The following is a 16,189-nucleotide window of genomic DNA, read 5'->3' on the forward strand; positions in this document are numbered from 1 at the left end:
ACCGCATGAGTTTTGAGCTGAAGTGACTGGATGAGAGAGGTGTGACTACAGTGGTGAGGTTTGGGCAGAATATCATAGGGACAGAGATCCTATTAAATTACCTAATTATATGGGGACAAAGCTCTACCTATTCTGTTATTTCTATACCATGTTTCTTTGGGTTACTGGACTTGTATTGTTATACCATAGGCTACATTAAATTAACAGCCTTTGTAAACTGGACTATTGAGAAAAGAACGACAGGGAAGCATGGTGTGATTTAAAAATAGATACATACATGCATACATGTTTTGCCTTCCCTACAGGGTGAATTAGAAATGCTACATTGTTGCTACATTTCACGTGTCTCTCAGATGTGAAATGTGCCATAGTTCATCAGTCAGCTGGTCCAGAACACATCCACATGGCTCTCGTACGGCAGAATGACGTATTTAACGCTTCTCAGCCAATGACTGCCACGGATCTGTTCGAGCACGTGAGCAGAGCCTAAGAAGGCGGGGTTAGGCAAACGAGCACATGCTGCTAGCAGACAGAGCACTGATGGTTCAGTCAGAGAGATGATAGAAACCCGAACAAGTGGTGTAACACAGTTCCACAGGCGGTAGCCGTGTGTGGGTAAAGTCACCGCAGAAGACAAGCGGAACTTTAGCGCTGTTAAAGCTAATTGTCTTGCAATTCTTTACATGCTTCCATTATGTGTATTCATGTGATATGAGTGACTCAAATATTACAAAATAACCTATGAGCTAATAAACCTAGCTTAAAAAACAACTGACATGAGCTAGTTGATCTGGACATTTCTGACAAGTTACAAATAGCTACATTTGGGAACAGCTGAGCCACGTTTTTTTCATAAAATGCGATTGGATTTATGTCAACTCCATTACAATTATTGTCCAACAAGTGTTAAGGCCTTTATTTAATTCTAACATTAGATTATTCAAATATGTAATAGAAATCTCCAAACGTTTTGGTTTTATAGCACTATTAAATGCCACAGGGCTAATTTCGTTAGAATTTTGGCACGTTTTTCCTAGATTTAGAACATAAAACATTTATAAAGCGAACATCCCTTAAGTCTAGCACAACAGTGATGACCATATTTCTTCAAATATAAATAGATATTCAAGGCGGTGTCAGAGGAAGGCCATCAAAATTGTCAGACTCCAGCCACCCTAGTCATAGACTGTTCTCTCTGCTACCGCAAGGCAAGCGGTACCGGAGGGGCCAAGTCTAGGTCCAAGAGGCTTCTAAACAGCTTCTACCCCCAAGCCACAAGACTCCTTGGGGAAGAAGCGGTTTCTAATCAAATGGCTACCCAGACTATTTGCAATGCCCCAACCCCCTCTTTTACACTGCTGCTACTCTCTGTTGTTATCATCTATGCATAGTCACTTTAATAACTCTACCTACAGTTGAAGTCAGAAGTTTACATACACCTTAGCCAAATACATTTAAGCTCAGTTTTTCACAATCCTTGACATTTAATCCTTGTAAACATTCCCTGTTTGAGGTCAGTTAGGATCACCACTTTATTTTAAGAATGTGAAATGTCAGGATAATAGTAGAGAGAATGATTTATTTCAGGTTTTATTTCTTTCATGTAACAAAGATCCCAGAAATGTTCCATATCCACAAAAAGCTTATTTCTCTCCAATTTTAAGCACAAATTAGTTTACATCCCTGTTAGTGAGCATTTCTCCTTTGCCATGATAATCCATCCACCTGACAGGTGTGGCATATCAAGATGCTGAATAAACAGCATGATCATTACACAGGTGCCCCTTGTGCTGGGGACAATAAAAGGCCTCTCTAAAATGTGTAGTTTTGTCACACAACACAATGTGTCACAGATGTTTTGAGGGAGTGTGGGTGCTAAGGAGTATTTCTGTTTGTAATTTAAGCACTTTTGTGGGGGAAAAAAAACATTCTGATTGGCTGGGCCTGGCTCCCAAGTGACTTCCAGACCCACCCATGGCTGTGCCCAATCATGTGAAATCCATAGATTAGGCCTAATGGATTCACATTCATGAACTGTAAATCAGTCAAATTGAAATTGTTGCGTTAATATTTTTGTTCAGTATAATTAGCACAAGGTAGCACACTCAGTCTTCTGTTAACAAGCAATGTGACATGGCCATATGGGAACCCTATATAGGTGTGTATCAATTTTACTTTGTTTTTTGAAAATTATTTATTGCTGATATGAAAGGTAAGGTCTTTATGCTTCATAAACCGTACCGCCTTGTGTGTTAGTGTTCACACTTGGTCCCTTTAATCCAAATTTGTGAACTCACTCACTGCCATAACTACAAAAGAGAAAATATGTTGGTTGTGCTGCATATCAGCAGGTTTTGTGCATTTTTGTGTGGATTAATTCATGTGAAAAGACATTCTTGGGGGGGGGGGGGGGGACGGGGGGACTTCAGAACCATTTTTAAAAAGTTATTAGAGCGATACATGGTTGGTAATGGTGTTCTACACTGCCTTTGTGTCCCACATCAATTATATAAATGTTTTTTATTTATTTCACCTTTATTTAACCAGGTAGGCAAGTTGAGAACAAGTTCTCATTTACAACTGTGACCTGGCCAAGAGAAAGCAAAGCAGTTCGACACACAACAACACAGAGTTCCACATGGAGTAAAATAAGAGAAAAATAAGTCTATATACAATGTGAGCAAATGAGGTGAGATACGGGAGGTAAAGGCAATAAATAGGCCATGGTGGCGAAGTAAATACAATATAGCAATTAAAACACTGGAATGGTAGATTTGACAGTAGATGAGTGCGCAAAGTAGAAATACTGGGGTGCAAAGGAGCTAAATAAATAAATATAGTAGGGGAAGAGGTAGTGGTTTCGGCTATTTATAGATGGGCTATATACAGTGTTAATAAGACAATATTGTTAAACAACCAGGTTATCACCGAAATAATTATAATAGTAGCCTTACATTTTATTAATGCCAATACTGTTTTCTATGCTTGTTCTTGCTTAATTATTTGGGATACAGGTGCACTAGTAGTCAGAAAGGCCCTTATCTTGTGAAGGCAACAGTAGGCCTACATGATTTTATTCATTACGCATTTATTATTTGTGGAGCCTACATTACACAAGGCTCCTCTTTTTCTTTAACATTACACCATTTTTCAATGCATTTTATACAAGGCTATGTGGAATTTTATGAGGGTTGACAGATTGGGAGAAAAACAAAAAGTAATTTTTTTGTGGTATCAAATGAAGGTATTTGGAGAATGGGGATACATTTTATGACTGTGTATTATAATTTCCAAACACTTATATATATATATATATACACACACACACACTCACTTTGTTTGTACTCATGTTATAGCCAACTCTCGACTTTTTATCAAATATTTGTATCGAGTTGTACGTATTCATTATCTTTAACTGGTTAAACGTTTGTAGTTTGCATGTTTCAATAATGATTAACACGCTTAAAATAGTCGTAAATCCCTGCATGATTTAGCTTTTGGTATATTTGGCATTTTTACACACATTCTGTATTTCCACTGAAGAAAGCAATAATTAATCATAATAATTAATAATGAATCAAATGTAAATGGACACTACATGTTACAAAAATGAAAATTGCTCTCCGTAAATAAATGGTCAGAAATGCTCAGCCTGAAGCCATTCGGCTATAATAAGAAATACAAGTTATATCAGCTTAATTTTGTATTTTTATTTACAATCTACAAGGTTATAATATGTTGGGAATAGTGGTGTAGGAGTTTGAAATTGATTCAATACCCTAAGCTATGTTCAAAGTCAGCAGAAATACAAGTGATATAACCCCTAACATGAGTTCAGTCTGCCAATGAGAACCAAGAGGGGCCTAACTTCATCCTTCATGACTGGGAAAGGCCTTGATTCTAGGACATAGGAAATCCCACATCCATCTCATTAGATCAGACCAGGATGGATCAACAGTGATTCACATTACTGGTTTTCATCCTAAAACAAGGATAGTTGTGTTCTGCTGCATGACACACTTTGTCTACCCATATAATGTGGATCATTGTCAGATTATCTGATATACAAGCTTCAGTAACAGAACACCGTGGTTGTAATAACACTTTAAACAGGTTGTTTTTAAAATGTGTACTGTGTGTTTGTTTTGAGTCCACACTGGTCATTTTACTTATGTAAATGAGATATTCAGAAGACTAACTGGTCAGGGCATAGCACTTTCCATTCCGTTTCAGGCCACTTGGATGTACACCTGTAGTGACTACTTCTGTCACGCCCATTGTTCACTAGATAGATGAATGTAATTACACCCAACACAATGTGAAAAACAGAATGCATCCAACCACTATATCACATAACTAGACGTGAGCTGGATGTGATCCCAAAGCTGGCACCAATGTAGCAGAGGAAAATGACAGCTGCAACAGGAACTCTACCCAGAGCTCATACTTGGCAAAGTGAGCTGCAACAGGGACTATAACAAGGGCTCATACGTGGTAAAGTGAGCTGCAACAGGGACTATAACAAGGGCTCATACGTGGTAAAGTGAACTCTAATGGCCGTTGTCACGAAAGCCTAGTACTCCTCTGGGCAGAGGCAGTAGACCTACAATGCTGGAACATGCCGTGTTACAATAGCCTAAGTATATAACATGATTCACATGACCATAATAATCATCATGAAATGACTTTGGAAGTGCCATAAGTGTAAGCCAACATAATTCATTATTTTACATGAAACTCTTTAATCTCATTGATATGGCTTAATTGATCATAGATAGTCCAGCCTTGTTATAGTTGCATTTTTTTGTTGCAGGTCTTCTGTTTCCCTACATTTCTTGTTGAATTAATTTCCCATCATGAACATGTATCCCCATTCATATACATTCATCAATACCCCCCCAAAATGTAATAACACACATACAGCTTTTTACTCCAACATGACAACCCTCATAAAATCCAACATAGCACCAGTATCCCAAACTATTGTGATACTGTGAAAACAAGCATAGAAAACAGCATTGGCATTAATCAAAAATAAAATGAATGTAGGACACAAAAAAGGCAGTGTAGAACACCATTGCACAAAATGCATTGCTCCAATAACTTCCCGAAAATTGTTCCTAAATTTGTCCCCCCAAAATGTATTTTCCTATGAACCCAGTCGCACAAAAAAATAGCCTTTTCCTATGAATTTTCACACGAAACAAGCCGCACAAAAACACAATCTGCTGAAATACTTTTTGTACATATTCGCACGAATTGAGTGTGAGATTGTGTTGGATGACGATGTGCAGGTTCGAAGGCTTTAAAAAAAGTGTGCCGTTTTTGGATGTTGATTAGTGATTAGTGTCAAATCTGTTTAGTTCAGATTATTTGTTTGCGATATGTGACAGAGGCCAACAGCTTCTTAAACTGATTATTCGATTGTGTGGTTTGAATAGAGTGAGAAGACAAAAGGGGCATTAGTATACATTTGATGAACACCTTTCATTACAGCATTATATGTAGTAAATTCTTCCAAAATGTAAGTGGTTAGTGTTTATAACATGTTCTGGTGGAATAGAGATCGGTGGAATGGAGGACTAAAATCGGTTATATTAAAGAGGACTATATGTGAAAACACCCTTAACAAAACTCCCCCCATAAAGAAGATGCCTTCGTGTAATGGAACTGAGCGTCATGATCAAGGGCTACACATTTTCTAGGAAACCAGTCCCAACCCCAGAAAATTCATATTCCATTTTTTTTTTACTTGGAAAGGGATCAACAAACACGCAGCTGTGGGTCACCTGCGCGTATTTAAATGTTTGGACACTTTATGGGACGTTAAACATACTAAACTTTACGCATCCTATTTAAACTTTTAACTCACCTGTGTGTAAGTACAGCAGTGGCATGGAATCGCAGAATACGGTTTTGGCCATGATGCTTCGAACCGGAGACTGTACATACACTTAGGAGGCCCTGCAGCTCCTTGAAACGACGAGGGATGGCGGATGAGAAACGAGAGATAAAAACAGTCAACATTTTTTTAGGGTCCTAAAACACACGTGATTGACTAATTGGGGGTGGGCACGTAGATATCACGACTTGCATGTGCGTGACTGATGCATGATCAGTTCACAGCCATATATAATATATATTCAGTATGAAGTTGGCTGATGAGGAACAAGGTTGGTCAATTAGGTGTTTGGTAAACTGGGCAGAGTCAATTAGCCTACATTAATCAACTTGAAATTCAAAACATTTACAATACTATGCTTGCTTTATTAGTTTATTTGCATGGAAAGTCTTACTTTTTTTTGCTGTCATGGTACCCAAATAGACACACAACATACACATCACAGGCTGGGAGCATGGGAGAGCAGCACCCCTAGAGAATTAGGGGTAAAGTGCCTTGCAGATGGGGCAGAAGATAGCATATGGGATATTGAACCCGGTAACCCTAATGAAGAATGAGACACTTCATTCAGTAAAAGTCTTTACTGGCACATAATTGCAAATATTATACGCCACCATATACTGTAGCAGGTCACACCTGTTACAATGTAAAACCTTACAACATGGGGGCTGAAACTGTCTACCAGGACATCGTCTTCTCCCTAAAAGATAGCTTGTTATTAAGTTGAGGTTTAGTTGGGGAGGAGCAAAGAATTCTTGGTACATCAGCATTGAGATATGACATTCGTGACTACTGATCACATTCAAAATACAGGGAAGCAAGGTAATCACTGTTAAGCTCCAACTCAAATTCCATCTACAAAGCTGCCAATTCTCCTAGCCTACAGATCATCCTACACATCAAGCCTTTTTGGTATTTACATAGCCAGTGAAGAGTTCCATATCGATTGTCTGTGTGCAATGCCTACAGGAGAGATCAGTGGTGTTGGCTTGCATGTTAGACATACACACTCTGCATGTTGTTGCCGCCTGTGTGGCTTTACTGCCACTGTCAATTTGAGAAAAAGTCTACATCACCTCCTAGTGGCCATCCTAACATTGAAGGCAGCGTGAAAGAGATCCTTCAGAGGGAGGTTGTTCCTGAAATCCAGTCCTGCCTTTACAAGGCCTGATTATGGGCTGGTGAAGATAGGGATGTTTCCCATGGCCTCAGCCCTTGCAAACAGCAGTCAGACTGGACTACCCTACTGCAGGTACAGAGGCTAAAGGAAACCGGCATTGAGCACAGACTAGAGAGCTGTTCTACAATGCCCCATCAACCTGCTGCTGTGCATGAGCACGCACGCACTTTAAAAAAGGAACACATGAATGATCAAAATGACAAACAACCAAAAGGAAAAACATGTTTAAACTTATTTTATATATATTTTTTATATAATATAAATTTAAATGAGACAATGTCTCCCAAAGTAAGGAATAGTTGGACCACAAATCAATGAAAAGAAACATGGTCTTAATGATCCTTGAGTGAAGGAATCTTTGAAAAGGGCAACAAAAATGAAATACATCACACCACTTGACTGTGAAACACAATGGTTGTTTCACCCAAACCACTCCTCTATAGGTCAGCTATAGGTCAGACAGGGGGTGTACACATGCATTCAGGACAGGTGAATAGTGGGAAGTTCACACAGAGAGGAAGAGTGAGGTAAGAGGGAAAAATATAAAAATCTGTACACAAGAGAATACAGTGATAAGCAGAACGACTGCCTTCGAGACAACAACTCCCATTGTTAGGGCAGAGACAAGACCATCTTGTCATTATATACAGCATCTGTTTCACACCAGGGTTAGGGTTTCAATCCATGACGTTAACTCAGTTGACTTCCTACATTAACTGAATTGAACTAACCCCAACCCTAGTTCAATGGTCCTACTCTGACGTCCCGACAAAGGACTTAATCTGTCACTTACATTACCTTGAAAATACGAACCACAACCTTCAATATCGACCGTTAAAATAACTGAAGTGTCAATGTTCTATCAGTCAGTCTAGCCTCATCACAAATAATCAGTGATCCATGATTTAATAGTTTGCATTCTTAAATATGGGAACATCCAAATGATCTTCAAAAAAAAAGATCTTTACATCGATAATTCAAAATAAAAAGTGAAAAGTTTGGAACAAATGATTGACAGCTATTCTCCTGGATATTTCTGCTCAGAACGTGACAGCTACTAGAACAATGTTAATTGCTGTGGTCACTTCTACTCTTCCCCCTTCTCTTATTTCATCCTGAGCATTCTAACCACCAGAGGAACAAGTCAATCCACAGGGAAGCTCCACCACCTCTTCTTTCCCTTTAAAACTCTCCTCGTTTAGCCGTCATACAGAATCCAAAACAGATACATGCAAATGCATAAACGTAAAACAGATGTTGAGATTCAAATGGTTGTTCATACATTCTCCTTCCACACATTCAAACATACAAACACATTCATTCACACATGCACAGTGCAAGCAGGGAAATTGGCTACCCTTCGAGGTACACACACCCCTCATTCTCTCCCTGACCCGCTTTCTCTCTGTAGGAACAGTCCACACGATTTGTAACAGCAAGTTTTCAGCAAGAGCACTCGTAAAAAAGAAAACTGCAGAAATATGGCTTTTAAAACCGTAACAATCTAAAGAAAAATTAGTTAAAAAATATTTTTCTCCTTTCATGTGTTTCTACATTTGTTTGGACTTATTTTTTATCCAGTAGTAAAAACAAAATCTGCAGTGTATGGGAGGTTTTAGGGGTTGCTTGTCAAAGTGTGTGTGTTGGATCGGTGAAGCATGCGTTCGGCTGGTGATGTGGTATCTGCTGGCATAACCCAGGGATGGTGAAGTGCTGTTGATGCTTTGATGTGCCCAGTGTAGTGGTAGTGTGGTGGGTAGACAGGCAGGGTCCTGCAGGCATGGCCAAGGGCGGCCCTGTCCGGTTCCACCTGGTCCCGTCAGAATGAGAGACAAGGCCGCCAGTCTATCCACACAGGCCTGCTGAGGTCAGTCATCACGTCATGCTCTTGGATCCATGTTTCCACCGCTTCTCGGTGTCAGAGTGTGTGTGTGTTGTGCAAGTGTGTTTGTTTGAGAGAGTGTCAGTTTGTGTCATCCCAATTCCCCAGCAGTGCGAGTGTGTGTGAACGTGTTTTAGCCTGCTTGCTCATGTGAGTGTGTGCACGCATGTGAGAGAGGTCACTCCCGTATGCTGGCAGAGTAAGAGAACTGAGGGAAGTGTGTGCGCTGGTTCTGGTCTTCTGAGTCTAAGCTGTCGTCTGGAGATAACACGAGAGAGAGAGAGAGAGAACAAAAAAAAAAACAGGAGATTTACTACAAACTACTTCTTTTCCAAAACCTGTTTTACAATAAATAAATAAAAAATAAATCACCATCCAGATTTGAAGACATTTTTAACAGTGAGACACACAAACACTCCTCAACTTACACTTGTCCGGGGGCGTTACGGTGATGGTTTGTGCTGTGAACTCGTCGTCAAAGTAGCGGGTGTCCGTCTCTGACGTCACCTGGGGCTTGAAGGGAGGCAAGAGCTTCCTCTCTACCACATCCTGCCAGTTGATGCTGGTGAAGAACTTCTGTGTCATCACATCTTTGGCATCTTCTTGTCCACCTCCAAGCCTACAGAATGATCAGCATCACCATTATGTTCTTCACTCAATGTATACTGAAAAAAAATACAAACGCAACTTGCAGTGTTTGTCCCATGTTTCATGTGCTGAAATAAAAGATCTCAGAAATGTTCCATACACACAAAAATGTATTTCTCTCAAACTTTGTGCACAAATTTGTTTACATCCCTGTTAGTGAGATTACCTCCTTTGTCAAGATAATTCATCCACCTGACAGCTGTGGCATGTCAATAAGCTGATTAAACAGCATGATCACTGCACAGGTGCACCTTGTGCTGGGAACAATAAAAGGCCACTCTAAAAAGTACAGTTTTGTTACGCAGCACAATGCACAGATGTATCAAGTTTTGAAGGAGCGTGCAACTGGCATGCTGACTGCATGACCGCTGTCAGAGAATTGAAGATTAATTTCTCTACCATAAGCCGCCTCCAACGTCATTTCACAGAATTTGGCAGTACGTCCAACCAGCCTCACAACCGCAGACCACGTCTAACCACGCCAGTCCAGAATCTCAACCTGCGGCATCATCTGAGACCAGCAACCCAGACAGCTGATGAAACCGTGGGTTTGCACAACCAATGGATTTCAGAAATAGTCTCAGGGAAGCTCATCTGCACGGTTTTATTTTATTTTATTTTTATTTCACCTTTATTTAACCAGGTAGGCTAGTTGAGAACAAGTTCTCATTTGCAACTGCGACCTGGCCAAGATAAAGCATAGCAATGTGAACAGACAACAGAGTTACACATGGAGTAAACAATTAACAAGTCAATAACACAGTAGAAAAAAAAGGGGAGTCTATATACAATGTGTGCAAAAGGCGAATAATTACAGGTAGGAGAATAATTACAATATTGCAGATTAACACTGGAGTGATACATGATCATCTGATCATTTACAGGTAGAGATATTGGTGTGCAAAAGAGCAGAAAAGTATATAAATAAAAACTGTGGGGATGAGGTAGGTGAAAATGGGTGGGCTGTTTACCAATAGATTATGTACAGCTGCAGCGATCGGTTAGCTGCTCAGATAGCAGATGTTTGAAGTTGGTGAGGGAGATAAAAGTCTCCAACTTCAGCGATTTTTGCAATTCGTTCCAGTCACAGGCAGCAGAGTACTGGAACGAAAGGCGGCCGAATGAGGTGTTGGCTTTAGGGATGATCAGTGAGATACACCTGCTGGAGCGCGTGCTACGGATGGGTGTTGCCATCGTGACCAGTGAACTGAGATAAGGCGGAGCTTTACCTAGCATGGCCTTGTAGATGACCTGGAGCCAGTGGGTCTGGCGACGAATATGTAGCGAGGGCCAGCCGACTAGAGCATACAAGTCGCAGTGGTGGGTAGTATAAGGTGCTTTAGTGATAAACGGATGGCACTGTGATAAACTGCATCCAGTTTGCTGAGTAGAGTGTTGGAAGCAATTTTGTAGATGACATTGCCGAAGTCGAGGATCGGTAGGATAGTCAGTTTTACTAGGGTAAGCTTGGCAGCGTGAGTGAAGGAGGCTTTGTTGCGGAATAGAAAGCAGACTCTTGATTTGATTTTCGATTGGAGATGTTTGATATGGGTCTGGAAGGAGAGTTTGCAGTCTAGCCAGACACCTAGGTACTTATAGGTGTCCACATATTCAAGGTCGGAACCATCCAGTGTGGTGATGCTAGTCGGGCATGCGGGTGCAGGCAGCGATCGGTTGAAAAGCATGCATTTGGTTTTACTAGCGTTTAAGAGCAGTTGGAGGCCACGGAAGGAGTGTTGTATGGCATTGAAGCTAGTTTGGAGGTTAGATAGCACAGTGTCCAATGACGGGCCGAAAGTATATAGAATGGTGTCGTCTGCGTAGAGGTGGATCAGGGAATCGCCCGCAGCAAGAGCAACATCATTGATATATACAGAGAAAAGAGTCGGCCCGAGAATTGAACCCTGTGGCACCCCCATAGAGACTGCCAGAGGACCGGACAGCATGCCCTCCGATTTGACACACTGAACTCTGTCTGCAAAGTAATTGGTGAACCAGGCAAGGCAGTCATCCGAAAAACCGAGGCTACTGAGTCTGCCGATAAGAATATGGTGATTGACAGAGTCGAAAGCCTTGGCAAGGTCGATGAAGACGGCTGCACAGTACTGTCTTTTATCGATGGCGGTTATGATGTCGTTTAGTACCTTGAGTGTGGCTGAGGTGCACCCGTGACCGGCTCGGAAACCAGATTGCACAGCGGAGAAGGTACGGTGGGATTCGAGATGGTCAGTGACCTGTTTGTTGACTTGGCTTTCGAAGACCTTAGATAGGCAGGGCAGAATGGATATAGGTCTATAACAGTTTGGGTCCAGGGTGTCTCCCCCTTTGAAGAGGGGGATGACTGCGGCAGCTTTCCAATCCTTGGGGATCTCAGACGATATGAAAGAGAGGTTGAACAGGCTGGTAATAGGGGTTGCGACAATGGCGGCGGATAGTTTCAGAAATAGAGGGTCCTGATTGTCAAGCCCAGCTGATTTATACGGGTCCAGGTTTTGCAGCTCTTTCAGAACATCTGCTATCTGGATTTGGGTAAAGGAGAACCTGGAGAGGCTTGGGCGAGGAGCTGCGGGGGGGCCGGAGCTGTTGGCCGAGGTAGGAGTAGCCAGGCGGAAGGCATGGCCAGCCGTTGAGAAATGCTTGTTGAAGTTTTCGATAATCATGGATTTGTCGGTGGTGACCGTGTTCCCTAGCCTCAGTGCAGTGGGCAGCTGGGAGGAGGTGCTCTTGTTCTCCATGGACTTCAGTGTCCCAGAACTTTTTGGAGTTGGAGCTACAGGATGCAAACTTCTGCCTGAAGAAGCTGGCCTTAGCTTTCCTGACTTCCCTGAACAGTTGCATATCGCGGGGACTGTTCGATGCTATTGCAGTCCGCCACAGGATGTTTTTGTGCTGGTCGAGGGCAGTCAGGTCTGGAGTGAACCAAGGGCTGTATCTGTTCTTAGTTCTGCATTTTTTGAACGGAGCATGCTTATCTAAAATGGTGAGGAAGTTACTCTTAAAGAATGACCAGGCATCCTCAACTGACGGGATGAGGTCAATGTCCTTCCAGGATACCCGGGCCAGGTCGATTAGAAAGGCCTGCTCACAGAAGTGTTTTAGGGAGCGTTTGACAGTGATGAGGGGTGGTCGTTTGACTGCGGCACCTTAGCGGATACAGGCAATGAGGCAGTGGTCGCTGAGATCCTGGTTGAAGACAGTGGAGGTGTATTTGGAGGGCCAGTTGGTCAGGATGACGTCTATGAGGGTGCCCTTGCTTACAGAGTTAGGGTTGTACCTGGTGGGTTCCTTGATGATTTGTGTGAGATTGAGGGCATCTAGCTTAGATTGTAGGACTGCCGGGGTGTTAGGTGACCTAAACTGGGATATGCTTAACAGAACAAACTCTGAAGCTAGATGGGGGGCAATCAGTTCACATATGGTGTCCAGGGCACAGCTGGGAGCTGAGGGGGGGGTCGGTAGCAGGCGGCAACAGTGAGAGACTTATTTCTGGAGAGAGTCATTTTCAGAATTAGTAGTTCGAACTGTTTGGGTATGGACCTGGAAAGTATGACATTACTTTGCAGGCTTCCTCCCCCTTTGGCAGTTCTATCTTGACGGAAGATGTTATAGTTGGGTATGGAAATCTCAGAATTTTTGGTGGCCTTCCTGAGCCAGGATTCAGACACGGCAAGGACATCAGGGTTAGCAGAGTGTGCTAAAGCAGTGAGTAAAACAAACTTAGGGAGGAGGCTTCTGATGTTGACATGCATGAAACCAAGGCTTTTTCGATCACAGAAGTCAACAAATGAGGGTGCCTGGGGACATGCAGGGCCTGGGTTTACCTCCACATCACCCGCGGAACAGAGAAGGAGTAGTATGAGGGTGCGGCTAAAGGCTATCAAAACTGGTCGCCTAGAGCGTTGGGGACAGAGAATAAGAGGAGCAGGTTTCTGGGCATGGTAGAATATATTCAGGGCATAATGCGCAGACAGGGGTATGGTGGGGTGCGGTTATGGCGGAGGTAAGCCCAGGCACTGGGTGATGATGAGAGAGGTTTTATCTCTGGACATGCTGGTTGTAATGGGTGAGGTCACCGCATATGTGGGAGGTGGGACAAAGGAGGTATCAGGGGTATGAGGAGTGGGACTAGGGGCTCCATTGTGAACTAAAACAATGATAACTAACCTGAGCAACAGTATACAAGGCATATTGACATTTGAGAGAGACATACAGCGAGGCATACAGTAATCACAGGTGTTGAATTCGGAAAGCTAGCTAAAACAGTGGGTGAGACAACAGCTAATCAGCTAGCATAACAACAGCAGGTAGAATGGCATTGACTAGGCAACGGGGCCGACAGATAAAACAAACAAGCAGAATGGAGTACCGTGATTAATGGACAGTCCAGCGTGCATCAGCTATGTAGCCAAGTGATCAGAGTCCAGGGGCAGCGGTGGATGGGGCAGGGGGGCTGGACTGGCGAGTGTTATCCAGGTTAAGAAACTAACAATGACTAAATAGCTTGTAGCTAGTTAGCTGGTTAGCTTCTGGAGGTTTTTGAGTGTGTTCTAAAAATTAAAAATAATAGCGATTCCGTATCACATTGGGTGAGGCAGGTTTCCGGAAGGTATAAACAAAATTTTTTTAAATTGGGAAGAGATAGAAAGTACATATGGGCCACTGCGTGTTTGGGACGCGGCGATGCAGACGGTTAGCAGGCCTTTGCTAACAAGCTAACATATTAGCAGGCCGGGGTAAACAAGGTAGTAGTTAGCGGACCTGGGTTAAACAAGCTAGCAGTTAGCATGCCGAATTGGCAAGCAAGGAGATAGCGAGGGCTAGAGAGTTAGCCTTTGGAGGACGTCGCGGTGGGGTGAGTCTGTTTATTCCTCTTAATGCAGTGACATCGACAGACCGGTCGTGAGTCCGGGTATTGTAGCCCAGGAGTATGCTAGGAGCACAGGAGGTCTGGCCGGGTTAGCTTCAAGCTACGTGGGTGGAAACGCTAGCCAGGAGTAATAGACTAGGGTTGCGGTTTAGCTCGATAGCTAGTTGTGAAGATCCAGCTGAAAAATGTTCCGTGTACGGTGGGAATCTGGGGATAAAAAATAAATAGGTCCGTTATGCTCTGGTTAGCGTCGCGTTGTTCGAACTGGCGAGAGCTTTCCGAGCTAAAGGTTAGCTGATGACCGGTTAGCCGAAGACCGCTAGCATAGCTGGTGGTTAGCTTCAGTTGAGGGGTTCCGGTTCCGAAGTAAATATAAATACTTTAGGAAAAGTAGCTACATTGGGTGAGGCGGGTTGCAGGAGAGTATTTGGAAGCTTAGGTTTAGCAAAATGTTTTTAAAGATATGCGAAGAAAAATATCTAAAACGAAACGAAAAAGAGATGATATTTACAGAGAGACGATACGACAGGACGAGTTACTGCTACGCCATCTCGTCCTCACCAGGGTTTTGACTTCAGTTTGGCGTCATAACCCAACTTCAGTTGGCAAATGCTCACCTTCGATGGCCACTGGCACACTGGAGAAGTGTACTCTTCATTGTTGAATCTCGGTTTTGTGAGGGCGAGTGGTTTGCTGATGTCAATATTGTGAACAGTGTGCCCTATGGTGGCAGTGGGGTTATGTAAGGGCAGGTATAAGCTATGGACAACGAACACAATTGCATTTTATCGATTGCAATTTGAATGCAGATATGCCGTGACGAGATCTTGAGGCCCATTGTTGTGTCATTCATCTGCCGCCATCACCTCATGTTTCAGCATGATAACGCATGACCCCATGTAACAAGGACCTATCAGCTTCCAGGAATTGTGTAAAATGTCCCAGTTCTTCCATGGCCTGCATACTCACCAGACTTGTCACCCATTGAGAATGTTTGGGATGATCTGGGTCGACATGTACGACAGCGTGTTCCAGTTCCCACCAATATCCAGCAACTTCGCATAGCCATTGAAGAGGAGTGGGATGACATTCCACAGGCCACAATCAACAGTCTGATCAACTCTATGTGAAGGAGATGTGTCGCGCTGCATGAGGCAAATGGTGGTCACACCAGATACTGACTGGTTTTCTGATCCACAACCCTACTTTATTTTTTTAAAAGGTATTGGTGACCGACAGATCTACATCTGTATTCCAGTCATGTGAAAGTCATAGATAAAGCTTATTGAATTTATTTAAATTGACTGATTTCTTTATATGAACTGTAACGCAGTAAAATCTTTGAAATTGTAGCATGTTGCATTCACATTTTTGTTCGGCTTATATATATATATTTTTTTTAAAGACACCAACACCTACCTTTGCTTGGGGTCCTTTTTGAGCAGGCCAGCAAGCAGGGCCTTGGCTTCGGGGGCCAGGTTCTTGGGGAAGCGGATCTCCTCCATGAGAATGAGCTCAAACAACCGCTCATGGTCCTGGTTGTAGAAGGGCAGTCGACCGCACATCATCTCGTACATGACCACACCTAGACCCCACCAGTCCACCGCTCGGCCGTAGTCATTGTCCTCTAATACCTGCAGGAGAGGGAGAAAGAGCGAGAGAAAGAGGGGGGAGAGAGCGAGAAAGAGAACAAAAAGAGAAATAGCAAAT

At 42.8% G+C, this 16,189-nt stretch overlaps 1 protein-coding gene across 1 annotated transcript in view; it reads right to left on the reverse strand.

Annotated features, from left to right (window-relative positions):
• Positions 1 to 6,260: 6,260 nt before the first annotated feature.
• LOC115141982 (RAC-beta serine/threonine-protein kinase) overlaps positions 6,261 to 16,189 on the reverse strand; it is a 32,801-nt gene continuing 22,872 nt past the window's right edge. Inside the window, exons 10-12 of the mRNA XM_029681424.2 lie at positions 15,899 to 16,113; positions 9,393 to 9,583; positions 6,261 to 9,222 (exon numbers count right to left, since the gene is read on the reverse strand). Of these exons, the coding sequence (XP_029537284.1) occupies positions 9,143 to 9,222; positions 9,393 to 9,583; positions 15,899 to 16,113 (486 nt within the window). The 3' untranslated portion in view covers positions 6,261 to 9,142. The remainder of the gene's footprint in view (positions 9,223 to 9,392; positions 9,584 to 15,898; positions 16,114 to 16,189) is intronic.

The sequence above is a fragment of the Oncorhynchus nerka genome, linkage group LG14 (assembly GCF_034236695.1).
Source record: "Oncorhynchus nerka isolate Pitt River linkage group LG14, Oner_Uvic_2.0, whole genome shotgun sequence".
Lineage (NCBI taxonomy): Eukaryota > Metazoa > Chordata > Actinopteri > Salmoniformes > Salmonidae > Oncorhynchus > Oncorhynchus nerka.